The sequence below is a fragment of the Planococcus citri genome, chromosome 4 (genome assembly GCF_950023065.1).
Source record: "Planococcus citri chromosome 4, ihPlaCitr1.1, whole genome shotgun sequence".
NCBI classification, from domain to species: Eukaryota; Metazoa; Arthropoda; class Insecta; order Hemiptera; family Pseudococcidae; genus Planococcus; species Planococcus citri.
Genome location: NC_088680.1, coordinates 5,899,608 through 5,915,901, shown reverse-complemented (window position 1 = coordinate 5,915,901; position 16,294 = coordinate 5,899,608). Strand labels below are relative to the sequence as shown.

General features: G+C 34.5%; 2 protein-coding genes across 3 annotated transcripts; both read left to right on the top strand.

Annotated features, from left to right (window-relative positions):
* The first annotated feature begins 508 nt into the window (after nucleotides 1-508).
* On the top strand, nucleotides 509-3,932 carry LOC135845630 (UDP-glucosyltransferase 2-like). 2 transcript variants are annotated; one of them, XM_065364328.1, is made up of 5 exons: nucleotides 509-711; nucleotides 851-1,778; nucleotides 1,917-2,109; nucleotides 3,346-3,565; nucleotides 3,644-3,932. In XM_065364328.1, exons 2-5 carry the CDS (start codon nucleotides 939-941, stop codon nucleotides 3,924-3,926), a joined length of 1,536 nt encoding a protein of 511 aa, XP_065220400.1. In that variant the 5' UTR covers nucleotides 509-711; nucleotides 851-938; the 3' UTR covers nucleotides 3,927-3,932. The 2 variants fall into 2 exon arrangements, with proteins under 2 accessions (XP_065220400.1, XP_065220399.1); XM_065364327.1 differs by having other exon boundaries at nucleotides 1,917-2,139.
* A 376-nt stretch (nucleotides 3,933-4,308) lies between these two features.
* LOC135845631 (UDP-glucosyltransferase 2-like) lies at nucleotides 4,309-11,268 on the top strand. Its single transcript, XM_065364329.1, has 5 exons — nucleotides 4,309-4,854; nucleotides 4,967-5,880; nucleotides 6,009-6,231; nucleotides 10,672-10,891; nucleotides 10,979-11,268. Exons 2-5 carry the CDS (start codon nucleotides 5,050-5,052, stop codon nucleotides 11,259-11,261), a joined length of 1,557 nt encoding a protein of 518 aa, XP_065220401.1. The 5' UTR covers nucleotides 4,309-4,854; nucleotides 4,967-5,049; the 3' UTR covers nucleotides 11,262-11,268.
* The last annotated feature ends 5,026 nt before the right edge of the window (nucleotides 11,269-16,294 follow it).

Here is a 16,294-nt window from a genome sequence, read left to right as displayed (position 1 = left end):
TTTTTTTCCTGAATGCCTCGAGTTGTGCTTGTAGAATGTTGTGATATATTTCCAGTCATTACTTTTACGAAAGTCAAATTCACTCGAAAATTAGAGCATTATGAAACTTTAAAACGTCGTAACACAAAAGTTCAAAAAAGTGACTTATCTGTCTAATTATTTCCATGTACACATATATAGCCTTTCAATGATCTTGAACGTTTTGAAAATCAGTAGGTAAATAATTGTGTTTCTGTCAAGATAACAATTTTGTTACCTTATTTTACGAAACGAAAAAAATATTTAAAAAAAAACAACTATGTAGTTGGCAATCGATTGCCTCGTAATGAGACGAAACATACCTAGAACTAACTTTTCTCAACACAAAATTGATCGTAATTGACGAACGTACATCATACATTTAACACTGTATAGTGTACATGGTTAGTTAACAATGGAGATAAAATCCCCTCCAACCTACCCAGATAAAATACAATATTTTATATAATATCACATTTACCTACGTGAATAATAATTATTACATCGGAAGTTATACAGATAACAAAACTTAAATTTTATAATCATGTTGTAAAAATTTCCAATTTTTGAGAGCTTGTGAAGTTCAATTTTTTGTAATTTGTAATATATGTACTCAGGTAACTGGATACAAATGATACAATCAGTACCTTATTATTTGTGTAAATATTTCACATCTCATCAGCAAGTAAATAAGTAAGTAAGCACGTATATATTATTCAAAAAATCATGTACTTAGTGTGTGCACTGTACGAATACGTAAATACCTATGTTATAAAGCAGATATATGTAGTTGTAAAATGGATATTCATACGTAGACATATCTGATATGCAGGTAAAACGAAAACAAATATCTGGGACTCCAAAAATTCGAAGACAACATCCTCACAGAAAAAACATCACATCTTCAACTCGCCGAAAAAATGTATCTGCACTTGTATATAGCGATATTTTTCTTGATATTTTTTTTGAATAGTAATCCGGTAGCAGAATCCGCCAAAATACTGGGTATTTTTCCAACGCGAAGTAGAAGCCATCATTCGATAAACCAACCAATTGTCAAAGGCTTAGCCTCTAAAGGTCACCAAGTCACCATAATTAGCCCTTTCAAATCAAATGACAACATACCAAATTATAGGGAAATTCTCATCACACAGACAGAGGAACTTTCGGACTGGGTAGACGGTATCGCAATTGAAGATACCGTTAATTACGTGGGAGCTCGAAAACTTGTGAAAATATCAGCTTATGTGGAATTATCCAACTGCGATAAGGTTCTCGGTTTGGAATATGTAAAACAATTAATACATTCTAAAAATAATGAAATCGATTTAATTATGGTGGAAGTTTTCCATGTTCAGTGTTTTCATCTATTAGCTTATAAATTAAACGTCCCTTTGATAATTGTCCAACCCTTAAGCAATGAAATGGGAGCAGACTATTTCGTTGGAAATCCATCCGTTCTATCTACTACACCAGTGTGCGTTACTGCGTTTACAACGAAAATGAATTTTTGGCAACGTTTTGAGAATGTTTTTCAGTATATGGTAATATACTGGTATCATCATTTCGGACACAATAAAGATATGGCCGTATATGCCCGTAAACATTTCAATATGGAACTGCCGACAGATGAAGAGCTTCATAGAAGAACAGCTTTGGTCTTGAATGACAATCATCCGAGTTTCATCTCAAGACCAAAATCTCCAAATGCTATTGATATAGCCGGAATACACATCAAAGAACCAAAAAAATTACCCAAGGTAAGAACCAGAATATTATGAAGCCGATAGGTAATTGCGTAATGCCCACAAACAGCAATAGTTGATAGACGAACTGGACGGAAAATGTGTTTCGTGCCAACTTGTGATATTTATTATTCTTCAATAATTTGCCACTAGGATGTAGAAGAATTCATCGAAGGAGCTGCTCATGGAGTAATTTTCTTTTCTTTTGGAACCACAATTAAAGCAAGCAGTATATCACCTGAAAAAATGAGAGCCATCAAAGCAGCCTTTTCAGCTATACCTCAAAGAGTTCTATGGCGAGTAAACGATTTGAACATATCTGATGTTCCTCCAAATGTCAAATTAGGTAAATGGTTTCCTCAACGAGATGTATTAGGTGAGAAATTCAAATTAGCCATCTACACAAATAGTCTAGCATATGAAAATGGAAAAATTAACCCACCCCCCCCCCCAATACACAGGGACAACTTTTTCCGAGATTCAACTGTGGTTTAACTCTTCAAAAAGACATGAAAATCACGTTTTCATGATTTCAACGAAGTAAAAAGCTCAGAATTTGGCCCAAAATACCTAGCTCAATTTTGAAAGTTACAGGAAAAATCATATGTAAAATTATCGAGCACTTGCCAGTGTGTTTCAAATGTAAATTCTTCAATTTATTTGAAAAAGTATGCGCAAACGCCTTTTTAGGGGTGCCTAAAGGGGGGGCGGCTCCAAAAAAGGGGTTCAAAATTACGAATATACAGGGAGCCTGATTCAACTTTTTCATCTAGATTATTGAATATATACCTCGAAACGTTACGTTTGGCGCAAATCGCAGGTTTCTAGTTTTCCGCAGGGGTTTCCAAAATATCGAAATTACGAAAAATTGGAAAATTATATTTTTGAGTATTATTCCAGCGTAAAATTTTATTGAGCTCAAAATATGGTAGGGTGGAGGTCTCTCAGGTACTAATAAACTGTGAAAAGCTTTTTAGCGAGGCTCAAAGGGGTAGGTACAAAATGGTGGTTTCAAAATTTTTCAAAACTCAACCCCCCCCCATTTCTGCCCTCGAGGGTCGAAAATAGACACATCTTCTCGCATAACGTTCATCGAGTTCAAGCAGATATTTAACGCTAAAAAAGTTTTTAAAAATAATACTCAGTGGTTCCTAAAATTATTTTTTATTCACAACTTTGGGAACCCCTGGAGACCAAAAAAGGGTCGTTTTGGGTTAACTAACAACGGACTCGTATTTGGGACGTTTATTACAACATTTCAAGAGTGGTTTAGTCGATAACTTATCACAACTCATATTTTTTCCAAATTGACGTAAAAAGCTGAACATTGGGATATGAAACAGTTTCAAACCGTTTGGAGCAGTTCTGAAGCCTCCAGCAGATTTTTCAATCCTCGAAATTTCCGTTAAAATTTTACCATATAAAGCTGGATATCTAAAATTCACTCTAACACTCCGATTTCAACACGATATCGAATCGAATGCAGGTGGTTTCAAGTCGTTTTAAAGCTTCCAGCTACTTTTTGGACCCTCCTGGCCGATAAAAAAGTTATTCCAGAGAGTTGGTATTGAATTAATTTCAGAGCACAAGAATGTAATCGCATTTATTAGCCATTGCGGTCTACTTGGAACACTGGAAGCTATTCACACTGCAACTCCAGTCATTGGAATTCCCTTCGCATTCGATCAATTCCAAAATGCCAAAATATTAGTCGAACGTGAAGTGGGTATCGAAGTTGACTATTTTGAAATGAATAAAGATACTCTCATCGGTGCCATTAAAGAAATCACTACAAACACCAAGTACTGCAATCACTTTTGTTCGATATTTTTCTTCAAATATTTTCCCTATTCAATAATAATTGAGTATATAATTTCCAGATACCAAGAGAATATCATTAGGTGGTCAAATATTTTCAAAGATAGACCCACGTCTGCTCTGGATGAAGCGTTGTATTGGACAGAATACGTATTAAAGCATCGAGGAGCTCCACATTTGAGAACAGCAGCCGCTGATATGCCATTCTATCAGTACTTTCTGTTGGATGTACTCGGATTTGTACTTCTTATTGTCATAAGTTTTTTGTACTTCACGAAATTATTTTTCAAGTGCATTATTTCCCTTGTATGTCGGCAGAAACCAAAGAAAAATAAAACCCAATAAAACCTTGTTGAATGATTATCATCACAAACAACTATTAAGGGAACTACTCCAGATATCCTCATCCGACTCGAATAACGTAATATGATTTCAGAAAGTAATGGTCTGAATTTCAAGCAAGGTAAAATGAATTTCTATTTTTGGCAAATTTTTGAAAATCCAAAAACAGCAATTTTCAGAAAGAGCATGGTCGAATAAGACGAGTGAAATGGTCCATCCTGGGATTTTGATTTTGAAACCAACCAATAGAAAATGTTGCTTCTGTCCAACAGTACCGGTCATTCTGTTTCCCTTCATTTTGCTTTTAGCTAATAAGTAAGTATATGCTGAAAAAAAAAAAAAAAAAAAAAATGGGTAACCGAAAAAATGACTTAACTCGAGCAAATGTTTTAATAAAACAAAAAAAAAAAACTCAAAAATGAGTTTCAAAAAAAAAAACAACAATTCTATATCTTAGAAAATTATGCTTTCTCACTCGATAAAATTGATCATGAAAACAGAAAACAATACAATCAGTCAAAATTATTAACTTTCCTCACTTCGAACAAAAAACAAAAAAAACGAATTCGCACTGATATCTCCTTCATTGACATATTCCACGAACGAATGTGAGTATAGACCATCTATTCTTAAAGTGGGTTTGACAAACTTAAAATTGCGTTTCTGTCAAGGTTACAAACTTGAATTTTATAACCATTTATTGCAAGGATTTCAAGTGTTTAGATTATTTACAAAGTTATCGAATTACGTAATTTTTACGAAGCAGGTGAATTCATTTGGTACAAATGAGCAGTCGGGATCGACACTAGCTCAGTATTGAAAATACAGCCTATCTGTGAGAGCTCGTGAAGTTGACGTTTTTGCAGGTACCTGGGTACATTACAATCGGTACTTTATTATTTGTGCACATATTTCACATCCATCAGTATAAGTAAGTAAGCAAGTACTACTCGTATTAAAAATCATGTAGCATGTATATTGTACGAATACATTATGTTATAAGGCAGATATAGTTGTAAAATGAATATTCATCACAATTACAGGCTATACACGTAGAAATATCTGATGTGTAGGTGACACAGTATCCCGACAGAAAAAAGCATCACTTTTTGAACTCGTCGAAAAAATGCACCTGTATATAGCGATTTTTTTCTCGATATCCTTTTTTTATAGTAATCCGGTAGCAGAATCCGCCAAAATACTGGGTATTTTCCCAACGATAAGTAGAAGCCATCATTCGATAAACCAACCAATTGTCAAAGGCTTAGCCTCTAGAGGTCACCAAGTCACCGTAATTAGTGCTTTCAAATCTAACGACAATGTACCAAATTATACGGAAATTGTCATCTCACAGCCAGAGGAACTTACAACTTGGGTAGACGCTATTACAATTGAAGATAGTGTTAATTTCGTAGGAGCTCGAAAACTTATGAAAATATCAGCTTATGTGGAATTATCCAATTGCGATAAAATTCTCCGTGTAGAATATGTAAAGCAATTGATACATTCTAAAGATCAAATCGATTTAATTATGACTGAAGTTTATCATATTCAGTGTATTCATCTATTGGCGCATAAATTAAACGTCCCCTTGATAATCGTCCAACCTCTGAGCAATCACATGGGGGCTGACTACTTTGTTGGAAATCCATTCACTCTATCTACCACACCAATGTGCGTTACTGCGTTTACAACAAAAATGAATTTTTGGCAACGTTTCGAGAATGTTTTTGAGTATGCGGTAGACTACTGGTATCATAATTTCGTACACAATAAAGATATGGCCACATATGCCCGTAAATACTTCAATATGGAACTGCCGTCAGATGAAGAGCTTCACAGAAGAACAGCTTTGGTCTTTTATGACAATCATTTGAGTTTCATTTCAAGACCAAAATCTCCCAATGTTATTGATATTGCCGGAACACACATCAAAGAACCTAAAAAATTACCCAAGGTAAGAACCATCAGGATATTAATTATGAAGCCTATAGGACAGGTAATTGCATAATGCTCACAAACGGCATTTTAGTTGATAGACGAACAAGAAAAAAAAATGTGTTTTTGCTAATACTTTGCCACTAGGATATAGAAGAATTTATCGACGGAGCTGCTCATGGAGTAATTTTCTTTTCATTTGGGACTGCAATGAAAGCTAGCAGTATATCACCTGAAAAAATAAGAGCAATCAAAGCTGCCTTTTCAGCTATACCTCAAAGAGTTCTATGGCGAGTAAATGATTTGAACATAACTGATGTTCCTCCAAATGTCAAGTTAGGTAAATGGTTTCCTCAACGAGATATATTAGGTGAGAAATTCAAATTAACCAAATACACATGAGGAGCTGAGAATCAAAACTCACATTTGCCACCATAAACGATTTTGAGAAAAACGCGAAAAACTGAGTTAGTAGTGTTGCCAGTTGAAAAAACTTATAATACCAAAATGAATCATTAGAAAGCGCTACTAGCACACGATTCCGTGTGTTGGCTGATTTTCACCTAGCTCCCTTCTGCTTTAATATCCAGACAAAGAATGGCAAATGTGAGTTTTGACTCCAAGATTTGCGATCAAATTTTTTTACACTGTTTTAATTACGACGATAGGGAAAAGTTTGATAACAAGCTGAATTTTGGTACGAGGGGTTTTTTTGATACGCTGAACACGAATTTGGAGTGTCCAGGTGAATCCGGTGTACGCTTCCCCCTTTTTTGTGGACCTTAAGCCCCCAAATTTGTTTTTATGCGTTTAAGTCCGAAAATATGCAATTTTATGCAAAATTCATGTTTTTTGGGTCGCAGAATACGAATTTGACAATATTTTTTTTGTAGGGGTGGGGGATGAGGGGGTGAGGGGGGCGAAAAATTCAAAATTTGACTATAATGATGTGTGATATGTCGAAATGTATGTTTTTGAGGGTGTAGATCACGAATTTGACAATATTTTTTTCGTAGGGGTCAATGGTGGGGGCTGAGGGGTGAAAATGGTGAAAAATTCAAAATTTGACTATAATGATGTGTGATATGTCGAAATGTATGTTTTCGAGGTTGTAGATCGCGAATTTGACAATATTTTTTTCGTAAGGGTTGATGGTGGGGGATGAGGGGGGTGAAAAATTCAAAATTTGACCATAATGATGTGTGATATGCCGAAATGTATGTTTTTGAGGGTGTAGATCACGAATTTGACAATATTTTTTTTCGTAGGGGTGAATTGTGGGGGATGAAGGGGGTGAAAAATTCAAAATTTGACCATAATGATGTGTGATATGTCAAAATGTATGTTTTCGAGGTTGTAGATCACGAATTTGACAATATTTTTTTCGTAGGAGTTAATGGTGGGGGATGAAGGGGGTGAAAAATTCAAAATTTGACCATAATGATGTGTGATATGTCAAAATGTATGTTTTTGAAGGTGTAGAAAAGCTGAAGGGTGGGGGATGGAGAATTTTCTATTGGAGAGCCGTCAAAGTCGCTGGAAGAAAAAATTTGTAACATTTAAACAAAATTCACCATGATTTTTCACTATAATTGACTGTTGTGGTCGCCAGGGCATTCGGGGGCAAAAATGGCAAATGACATCTTGAAATACACTATCTTTAGTACTAGCCCCTGGGATTTCCCGTGCATCTACGTGCAAAAATTTGTTCTATTCCTATTTATGTAGCAGAGTAGGCAAAACACGGAGTTTTAACGTAAATTAAACCTCTATAATGACTTTATAACAACTAAAATCGAGTAGATTGATGAAAATTACTCAATTTCAGTTGAATTATTCATACTTGGTACATTTCGACATATCACACATCATTATAGTCAAATTTTGAATTGTTCACCGTTTTCACCCCCTTCATCCCCCACAATTCACCCCTACTAAAAAAATATTGTCAAATTCGTGATCTACACCCTCAAAAACATACATTTCGGCATATCACACATCATTATGGTCAAATTTTGAATTTTTCACCCCCCTCATCCCCCACCATCAACCCTTACGAAAAAAATATTGTCAAATTCGCGATCTACAACCTCGAAAACATACATTTCGACATATCACACATCATTATAGTCAAATTTTGAATTTTTAACCATTTTCACCCCTCAGCCCCCACCATTGACCCCTACGAAAAAAATATTGTCAAATTCGTGATCTACACCCTCAAAAACATACATTTCGACATATCACACATCATTATAGTCAAATTTTGAATTTTTCGCCCCTCTCACCCCTTCTTCCCCCACCCCCACAAAAAAGATATTGTCAAATTCGTATTCTGCGACCCAAAAAACATGAATTTTGCATAAAATTGCATATTTTCGGACTTGAACGCATAAAAACAAATTTGGGGGCTTAAGGTCCACAAAAAAGGGGGAAGGGTACACCGGATTCACCTGGACACCCCAAATTCGTGTTCAGCGTATCAAAAAACCGCTGTGTACCAAAATTCAGCTTGTTATCAAACTTTTCCCTATGGAATTTTGCAAACAAAACTAAGTTTTCATCAAAACTCACATTTGCCATGGCAAATGTGAGTTTTGATTCTAACCCTTGGTTTTGAAAGTGAATTTCACACCAAAATGACTTTGATCCAAAAAAACCGAATATGTCACATTATAGAGTGTAAAACGATATATCCAAATCTGCCATAAAACAGTTTTTTTTTTTTTTTTGGCAAATGTGAGTTTTGATTCTCAGCTCCTCACATGTAGTGCAGCATAATGATAATCAGACCCCGCCCCCCAATCACACTTCATTCTAAAAATGACATCCTAGGGAAAATTTTGAAATAAACTTGCAACAAAAAAATAGCCCTCACTAACAAAATGGCGGTCATTTCGATTGACAGGTCAACCCAAATCGCTGATTTTGCTTTCCAACATGGGACTCACTCGACATTTTTTTAATTGGACAAATCTGCATCGAAAGAGCATGTAAAAATCTATCATTGGACAAAATTTCAATCTATCAAGGTATATTTTTCGATTTTTGGTGAATTTTTAAAAATCAATCAATTTATGCCAAAAATGAGGATTGAGGAAACAATTTTAAATGTTACCAAATCGACCTAGATAGCTGAAATTTGATATAAGCCCCATTTTCGGCCTGCCAAATTGATTAGAAACGGTTTCAAACCGTTTTAAGCAGTGTTCTGGAGCCTCCAGCAGATTTTTGAACCTTGAAATTTCCACAACATTTCATCACAATATGAAGTTGGAAATCCCAAATTTACGCTGCACTCCAACTTGAACAGTTGAACACGCTATGAAGTTGACTGCTGGTGAGTTAAAGTTATTTTGGAGCCTCCAGCAACTTTTTGAAAACTACTGGAGGCTCCAGCAGATTTTTAAATTTTCCGAAATCCCATACAATTTTACCAAACTAAGCTATAAATCAAAAATTTACTTCGCACTACGATTTCAATACCTTATCAAGTCGACTGCAGGAGTGCAGGTGGTTTCAAGTCATTTTGAAGCATCCAGCCACTTTTTGGACCTCCATGGCCGATAAGATACCCATTTTTTTTTTTCAAAATCGGTATACCTAGTCCAGTCTGAAACAAATTTTTGTCCATCGATTTCATACTTCTCTGAAAATTTGAAAAATCACCCTTCCGCCTCCTTTTGAAATAGAAAGATGAAATTCAGTTTACATCCTATTTTTGAGTCGCTGCTGGAGGATCCAAGAATTTCCAAAAATTTGCTGGAGGCTCCGAAATGACTCGAACTCACTAGCAGTCAATTTAACTGCGTGTTCAAGTTGGAGTGCATCATAAATTTCTAACTTCGAACTTCGTTTGATAAAATTTTGAGAAAATTTCATGTTTCAAAAATCTGCTGGAGGCTCCAGAACTGCTCTAAACTGTTTGAAACTGCTTGAAATCGATTTGACAGGTCGAAATTAGGGTATCAGGGTGTCTACCGGAATTATTGGCCAAATATCACTACCTTTTCACTACCTTTTTCATTAGCTTACCTGTCAAAAAAAAAATCACCGCCTTCCAAAATTTTTGTAAACTCCCCCCCCCTCCCTCCCTCCCTCCCTCCCACAAGAAATATTTTTCATTTTTCATTTTTTGGTCATCAATTTGAAATCAATTCAATAATCGACTATGTATTTCGATAACAAAATTCTTTCAAATAATATGAAAGATAAAGGATTTTTTTTTTACATTTTTAGCAGTGATTTTTCAGGATGTCTAGTCCTACAAAATTTCAAAATAAAAAAGCAGCACTTTAGGAGGAAATTTTTTAAACACCTGGGATTTTTCAAGAGGGGGAGGGGGTGGCCGAGGAAATTCTAAATTTCAGCTTTCCAAGTCAATTCGTTCCAATTTTGATTTTATTCTCATTTTTGGTTTGAATTTGATTTTCAAAAATTCACCAAAAATCAAAAAATGCATAAAGCACTTGAAATTTTGGCATTGCGATAAATTTTTTTATGGTCTTTTGATCTAGCATTTGTTCAGTTCAAAAAATTTCGTGCGTATCCTATGTTGGAAAGCAAAATCTTCGATTTGGGTTAACCTGTCAATCAAAATGGCTGCCATTTTGTAAGTAGGGCCAACTTTTTTTTTTTGGAAAGTTTGCTTTGAAATGTTCCTCAGGATGTCCTATTTAAGAAAAAAGTTGTTCCAAGGAATCTGCGGGGAGGTAGTGCAATTATTTGTATTGTCGTATGCCGGGCTAAAGGTTCAAGTTCAAAAATTACCAGCCCCTTTTTACTGACTCGATAATTGAATTAATTTCAGAGCACAAGAATGTAATCGCATTTATTAGCCATTGTGGTCTACTTGGGATACTGGAAGCTATTCACACGGCAACTCCAGTCATAGGAATGCCCTTCGCGTTCGATCAATTTCAAAATGTCAAAATATTGGTCGAACGTGAAGTGAGTATCGAAGTTGACTATTTTGAAATGAATAAAGATACTCTCATCTATGCCATTAAAGAAATCACTACAAACACCAAGTATGTACTGCAATCACCTTCGTTCGTCGTTATTTTTCCTCGAATTTTTCCCCTATTCAATAATCATTGTGTATTTATAATTTCCAGATACAAAGAGAATATTATTCGTTGGTCAAATATTTTCAAAGATAGACCCATGTCTGCTCTAGATGAAGCGTTGTACTGGACAGAATACGCATTGAAGCATCGAGGAGCTCCGCATTTGAGAACAGCAGCTGCTGATATGCCATTCTATCAGTACTTTCTATTGGATGTACTCGCATTTATACTATTTATTGCTATATGTTTTTTGTACTTTTCGAAATTATTTTTTAAATGCGTGATTTTCCTCGTATGTCGACAGAAACCAAAGAAAAATAAAACGCAATAAAACCTTATTGAATCAAATCATTATCACCACTAACAACTATAAGAGAACTACACCTACTCGAGATATCTTTATCCGACTCAAACGTAATACGATTTTAGAAAGAGAATGATCTGATACATTCATAACCAAAATTTCAAGCAGATTAAAATGAATTCAAATTTTTGGCAAATTTTTGAAAATCCGATAACAGCAGGTCGAATAAGTTGAGTGAAATGGAAGGCCCATCCTTGGATTTTGATTTTGAAACTAACCAGTAGAAATTTTAAAAAATTATATTTTGGAAATAAATCTTTGAAAAAATTACATTTTGGAAATTTTTGGAAAAAATTACATTTTGAAAATTTTTGAAAAAATTACATTTTGAAAATTTATGGAAAAAATTTCATTTCGGAAAATTTTGAAAAAAATCACATTTTGGAAATTTTTGAAAAAAAACGACAATTTTTAGCAATTTAGTTTAAAAAAACGCGAATTTCATACAATTTTTAACAAAAAGCAAGACTTTTTGGAAAATCATTGGTAAAACGGTAATACAGGGTGTCAGACAAATTTTCAAACCTCAAATGCATGATTTTTGACAAGACTTCGCACGACTTTTTAGCCCGACAAGACACCAAGATAAAACATATTTGACACCCACCCCCTCTTCAGGAACCGCAATTTTTCATTTTTCGAATTTCAAAAAAAAAAGAAAAAAATTGTAAAAGGCCCACCTACGTTGAAGAACAAAGTATACTATACTTAGTAGGGTAGAAAATATACTGATTTTTCATACACGTGTACGAGGAGGATAGGTACACCGAAAGGAAATTTAAATCTCGACCATCGTCGTCGTCGTCGAGTATCACACAGGGAGAGTATGAGCTGGCATAATTGTAAATATAAATTTCCCCGATACAATATTTACATTGGTGTTGGCCGAGCGAATGCATGCTTCGGTAGAGAAGAAGACATTTTGAGAAAACTTTCTATATGTATCCTACTATACACACATACGAGTATCTACCACAAATATTTCTAATACACGAACAACGAGTATATTCAGGGGGAGCTGTTTAATGGAAATTAGTATTTACATGTTTGCTTTATTAAGTGCTTTTTGCTATATTAATACACATATATGTATGTGTAGTGGATCTCGAACACGGAGCAGTAGCGATGAGCTGCGGTTCATGAATACGCTTTAATTAAGATAATATTTTCAAGCTGCGTTTTCTTCTTCACTTTAGAGCAGCTATAGAAAATAATCCAACGTACACTGTGTGTCTATACTGTCTACATACACGTACATATAAGGCGCCGAACGACTTGAAAAAAAAGGGGTTTGTAGAGAATTGATTGCGTAAGCGTAGGTGGTAAGTTGGGTAGCAACTAGCCAGTAACCCGCTAAAGAATTCAAGATGGTAGGTGGTGGTATTATTTATACTTATTTCTGATAATATGAATAGTCACTGAGTGGAGCAATTAATTATAATAGGTATTGAAAAATATTGTGCACCGTATAATGAACTGTTTGTTGTCTCTTTATGTAGGTTTCAGAACTTTTACTGTGGGCCCAGCCTTTCAAAAATATAATTTTTCCTCGACATTTCCGGGTTCTTCGGACTAATTCTTTCCAATTTTCCCCATCTTTCAAATAGCGGAAGAGAAAAGTGATTTAATTTTTCCAAACGTCCTACGGTGACTATTCTAATATAGTTTCCGATTAAGGTGTACTTTATTTTTATACATGAATGGTGGAAATTTTTTTTTCGTTTTTTTTTCTCGCTCTCATCCCCTTCAAGTTATTACCTCGGATGAGAAAATCGAACCATGAAATTTTCAGCCCCATCGGTGAAAAATAAACGGTGCTGGTGAACGCCCCAATTTTACAAAATATGAAAAAATCGACATATCAGAAAAAATTTTAAACTTGTTCAACTTTCTAATTGCAACGATTTCAGTAATTACAAATTGATCACGATCGCCGTTAATTGCCAATTGTCATAATGAACTTGTAAACAAGTAAGGCATTTTTTTGTGGAAGAAAAATCATTCAAAAGACATCTGAGAGATTAAATTCGAAAAAAATATCAATTTGTTAAATTTTTTTGATTTTTTGAACTTTGAAGGTCTCCCTACGTAAATGGCCAGCATTCTTAGAAAAAGGAGCATGCGGAGACACGCAGCACTCCTAAAGAAACTGTCAAAAAATATCGAAAAATTGTTACAAATCCTAGAAAAAATGAAAAATTGGGGGAAAATGAAATTTGACAAGACAAAGAAGTTTTTAAAGCAATTTTGTAAAAAAAAACAGGATTTTTATTTGGCGAACAATTTCACCAAAAATAGTCACTTTTTGACAATTTTTACAAAAATGGGCATTCTTGGCTATTTTTCCAAAAATCGACGCTTTTTGACACTTTTAAACCTAGGTAAGTTTGGCAGAAAAAAAACAGAACTTTATAAACAAGTTTTGAAAAAAGCAAGACTTTTGGAACAAAAAGATGACTTTTTGAATAGATAAGGCTAAAATCAATTTTTTTTGGTGATCTGGGAAGGGGAGGGGTGAAAAATTACCTCCTGATAATTTAAATGAAAAAACACGACTTTTTGTCAAACCGCCAAAAATTGACTCTCTTTGAAAATTTTGACAAAACAAAAACAGGAATCTCTTGACAATTTTGTAAAAAACTGTATCTTTTGGAAAATCTTGGCAAGAACAGGACTGCAATTTTGGCAGAAATTGGCCCTTTGACAATTTCACCAAAAATGGACACTTTTTGACAACTTTCACAAAAATTGACAATTTTTGTCTATTTTGCGAAAAATTGACGTTTTTTGACACTTTTTGACTAGGGTAAATTTGGCAAGGAAAGAGCAGGACTTTATATGCAATGGAAAAAAAACAGGATTTTTGTAACAAAAAGAGAACTTTTCACACGGATAAGGCAAAACTCAGTTCTTTTTTGTGGATTAGGGGTAAGGGGGGAGGGGGTACAAAAATTATGGACTTACAACTTACGAGAATTTGCGTATACCCCCACAAAAAAGAAGTAAGAAAAAGACTTGCTTAGAAGTATTCTGCTCAGAGATGAAAAATTTCCAAATAATTTGAAGCTGCAGACATCAATTTTACATGACTTTTGATAATTTTCAGCTTTGAGAGCTTAACACAAGAGGGCCAATCTCATTTCGAAGGCCAAGGGAGAGGTTTTGGTTTTCTTGAAAATGTACTTACGTATTTAGAAAAATTGTACCAAGTACAAAATTTTCAAAAATTAGTACAGACATGAATTTTTCATCTTTTTTTAATTTTTTTTTTTTTCAAATTTGGAGAGGAGCTTCATACAACAGAGCCAACATCATTTGGTAGTCCAACAAAGGTTTTCTCTTGAAAATGGGGTTATGTAGAACAATTCTAATGTGAAAATGATTATATTTTCAAAAAAAAATTTCTGATTTTTGATATTTATTCATTGATTTTGAGGTCGAAAAAATTGCAGAATGAGTCTTTAAAAAATTTGAAGATCTGAAGTATTGAAATTGAAGAATTTGAAAAACTTCTTGAGATCAATAAACTTTGGAAAAAGGCATTTTAAAAAGAAGACCCTGCAAGATCATGAAATCTCAAGAACAAATTCAGGAAAAACTTTCCAAATTGAAAAATCTTCATAAAAGAACTCGAGTCTAGGGAACGAAAAATCTCTAAAAAAGTAATGAGGTCAAAAATTTCACTAAAAAAAATTTCAGAACACCAATTTTAGTCTCTTGGAGAACAAAAAATTTTGAGGTCGAAAAATCTCTAAAGAAATGTTTCAACGTTGAAAAACTTAGTTCAAAACATTTTGAGGAAAACCCTGTTTTTTTATTGAAAAATCTTATCAAAAAATTTTGATACTCGAGAGCAAACAAACTATTTCGAAAAATTTCATGGAATCAAAAACTCAAGTGGAGAAAAATGAAGGAAACCCCCTTGAGATCAAGTAATCTTGAGAGCAGAAGCTCATAAGACCGAGGAATCTCGAAATAGAAAAATAAAAAAAAAAACTCAAAAAAATGGAGATCATAATGTTACATTGAGATAAGATAGAAAAATATTGAAAAAATCTCAGAAGGGAACCTCTTGAGGTCTCATACTCCGATTTGAAAGGGACTAGTCTAAAACCTCCAAAACCGAATTTTCAGCTGCCCAGGTTCATTTTTCGATTTTTGGCGAATTTTTGAAAATTCAAAATTGACTGTTTTTGGCGATTTAGACTTTTTTTTAAAAAGTATTTGTACGTACTTGATCAGTAAAAATGGTCAAAATAAGTCCCAAAACTAATATTAGGTACTTACCCAAATCCAAATTTCACCACTTCCAGCCATTCTGGAGCCTCCAGCGCGATTTTTCAATTTCTCCAGAATTTTGAATTTGCTCCAGAAGGCGCGAATATGAAGTTGGAGAGCTAAAAATCGAGTTGTATATTACATTCGACCTGTTTAACGAGTTCATCTACATTTGAGCGAATTTTGGGAGTGACACCTCAAGAGTGGTTTTTTGACTAGCTTTTTTCAAAATTAAAAAATCAAAAAAAATCAAAGTTTCCCGTTTGTGTGGAAATTTTCGAAATTCACGCGAATCGCTGTATTTTGTTCAAAACTAACCCACCCCCCCAAATCCAAATTTCACAATTTCCAGCCATTCTGGAGCCTCCAGCGCGATTTTTCAATTTCTCCAGAATTTTGAATTTGCTACAGAAGGCGTGAATGTGCAGTTGGGCAGCTAAAAATCGAGTTGTGTATTATACTCGACCTGTTTAACGAGTTTATCCACATATGAGCCGATTTTGAGAGTGACACCTCAAGAGTGGTTTTTGAGGTGTGCCTCTCGCTTCAAGACGGCTGGAAATGGTAGAATTTCCGCTCCTGGGATAGTTCTGGACAAAATACAGCGATTCGCACAAATTTCAAAAACTTCCTCACAAACGGTTATCTTTTGATTTTTTGGATTTTATACCTAATTTTGAAAAAAGCTGGTCAAAAAACCACTTTTGAGATGTCACTCACAA

What these genes read in the sequence shown, in the direction of transcription:
- LOC135845630 (XM_065364327.1), top strand. Translation starts at nt 939, where the DNA reads ATGTATCTGCACTTGTATATAGCGATATTTTTCTTGATATTTTTTTTG. An exon ending in AACCAAAAAAATTACCCAAG is followed by an intron (nt 1,779 to 1,916) that starts GTAAGAACCAGA and finishes ATTTGCCACTAG; the next exon opens with GATGTAGAAGAATTCATCGA. An exon ending in TCCTCAACGAGATGTATTAG is followed by an intron (nt 2,140 to 3,345) that starts GTGAGAAATTCA and finishes AATTAATTTCAG; the next exon opens with AGCACAAGAATGTAATCGCA.
- LOC135845631 (XM_065364329.1), top strand. Translation starts at nt 5,050, where the DNA reads ATGCACCTGTATATAGCGATTTTTTTCTCGATATCCTTTTTTTATAGT. An exon ending in AACCTAAAAAATTACCCAAG is followed by an intron (nt 5,881 to 6,008) that starts GTAAGAACCATC and finishes CTTTGCCACTAG; the next exon opens with GATATAGAAGAATTTATCGA. An exon ending in TCCTCAACGAGATATATTAG is followed by an intron (nt 6,232 to 10,671) that starts GTGAGAAATTCA and finishes AATTAATTTCAG; the next exon opens with AGCACAAGAATGTAATCGCA.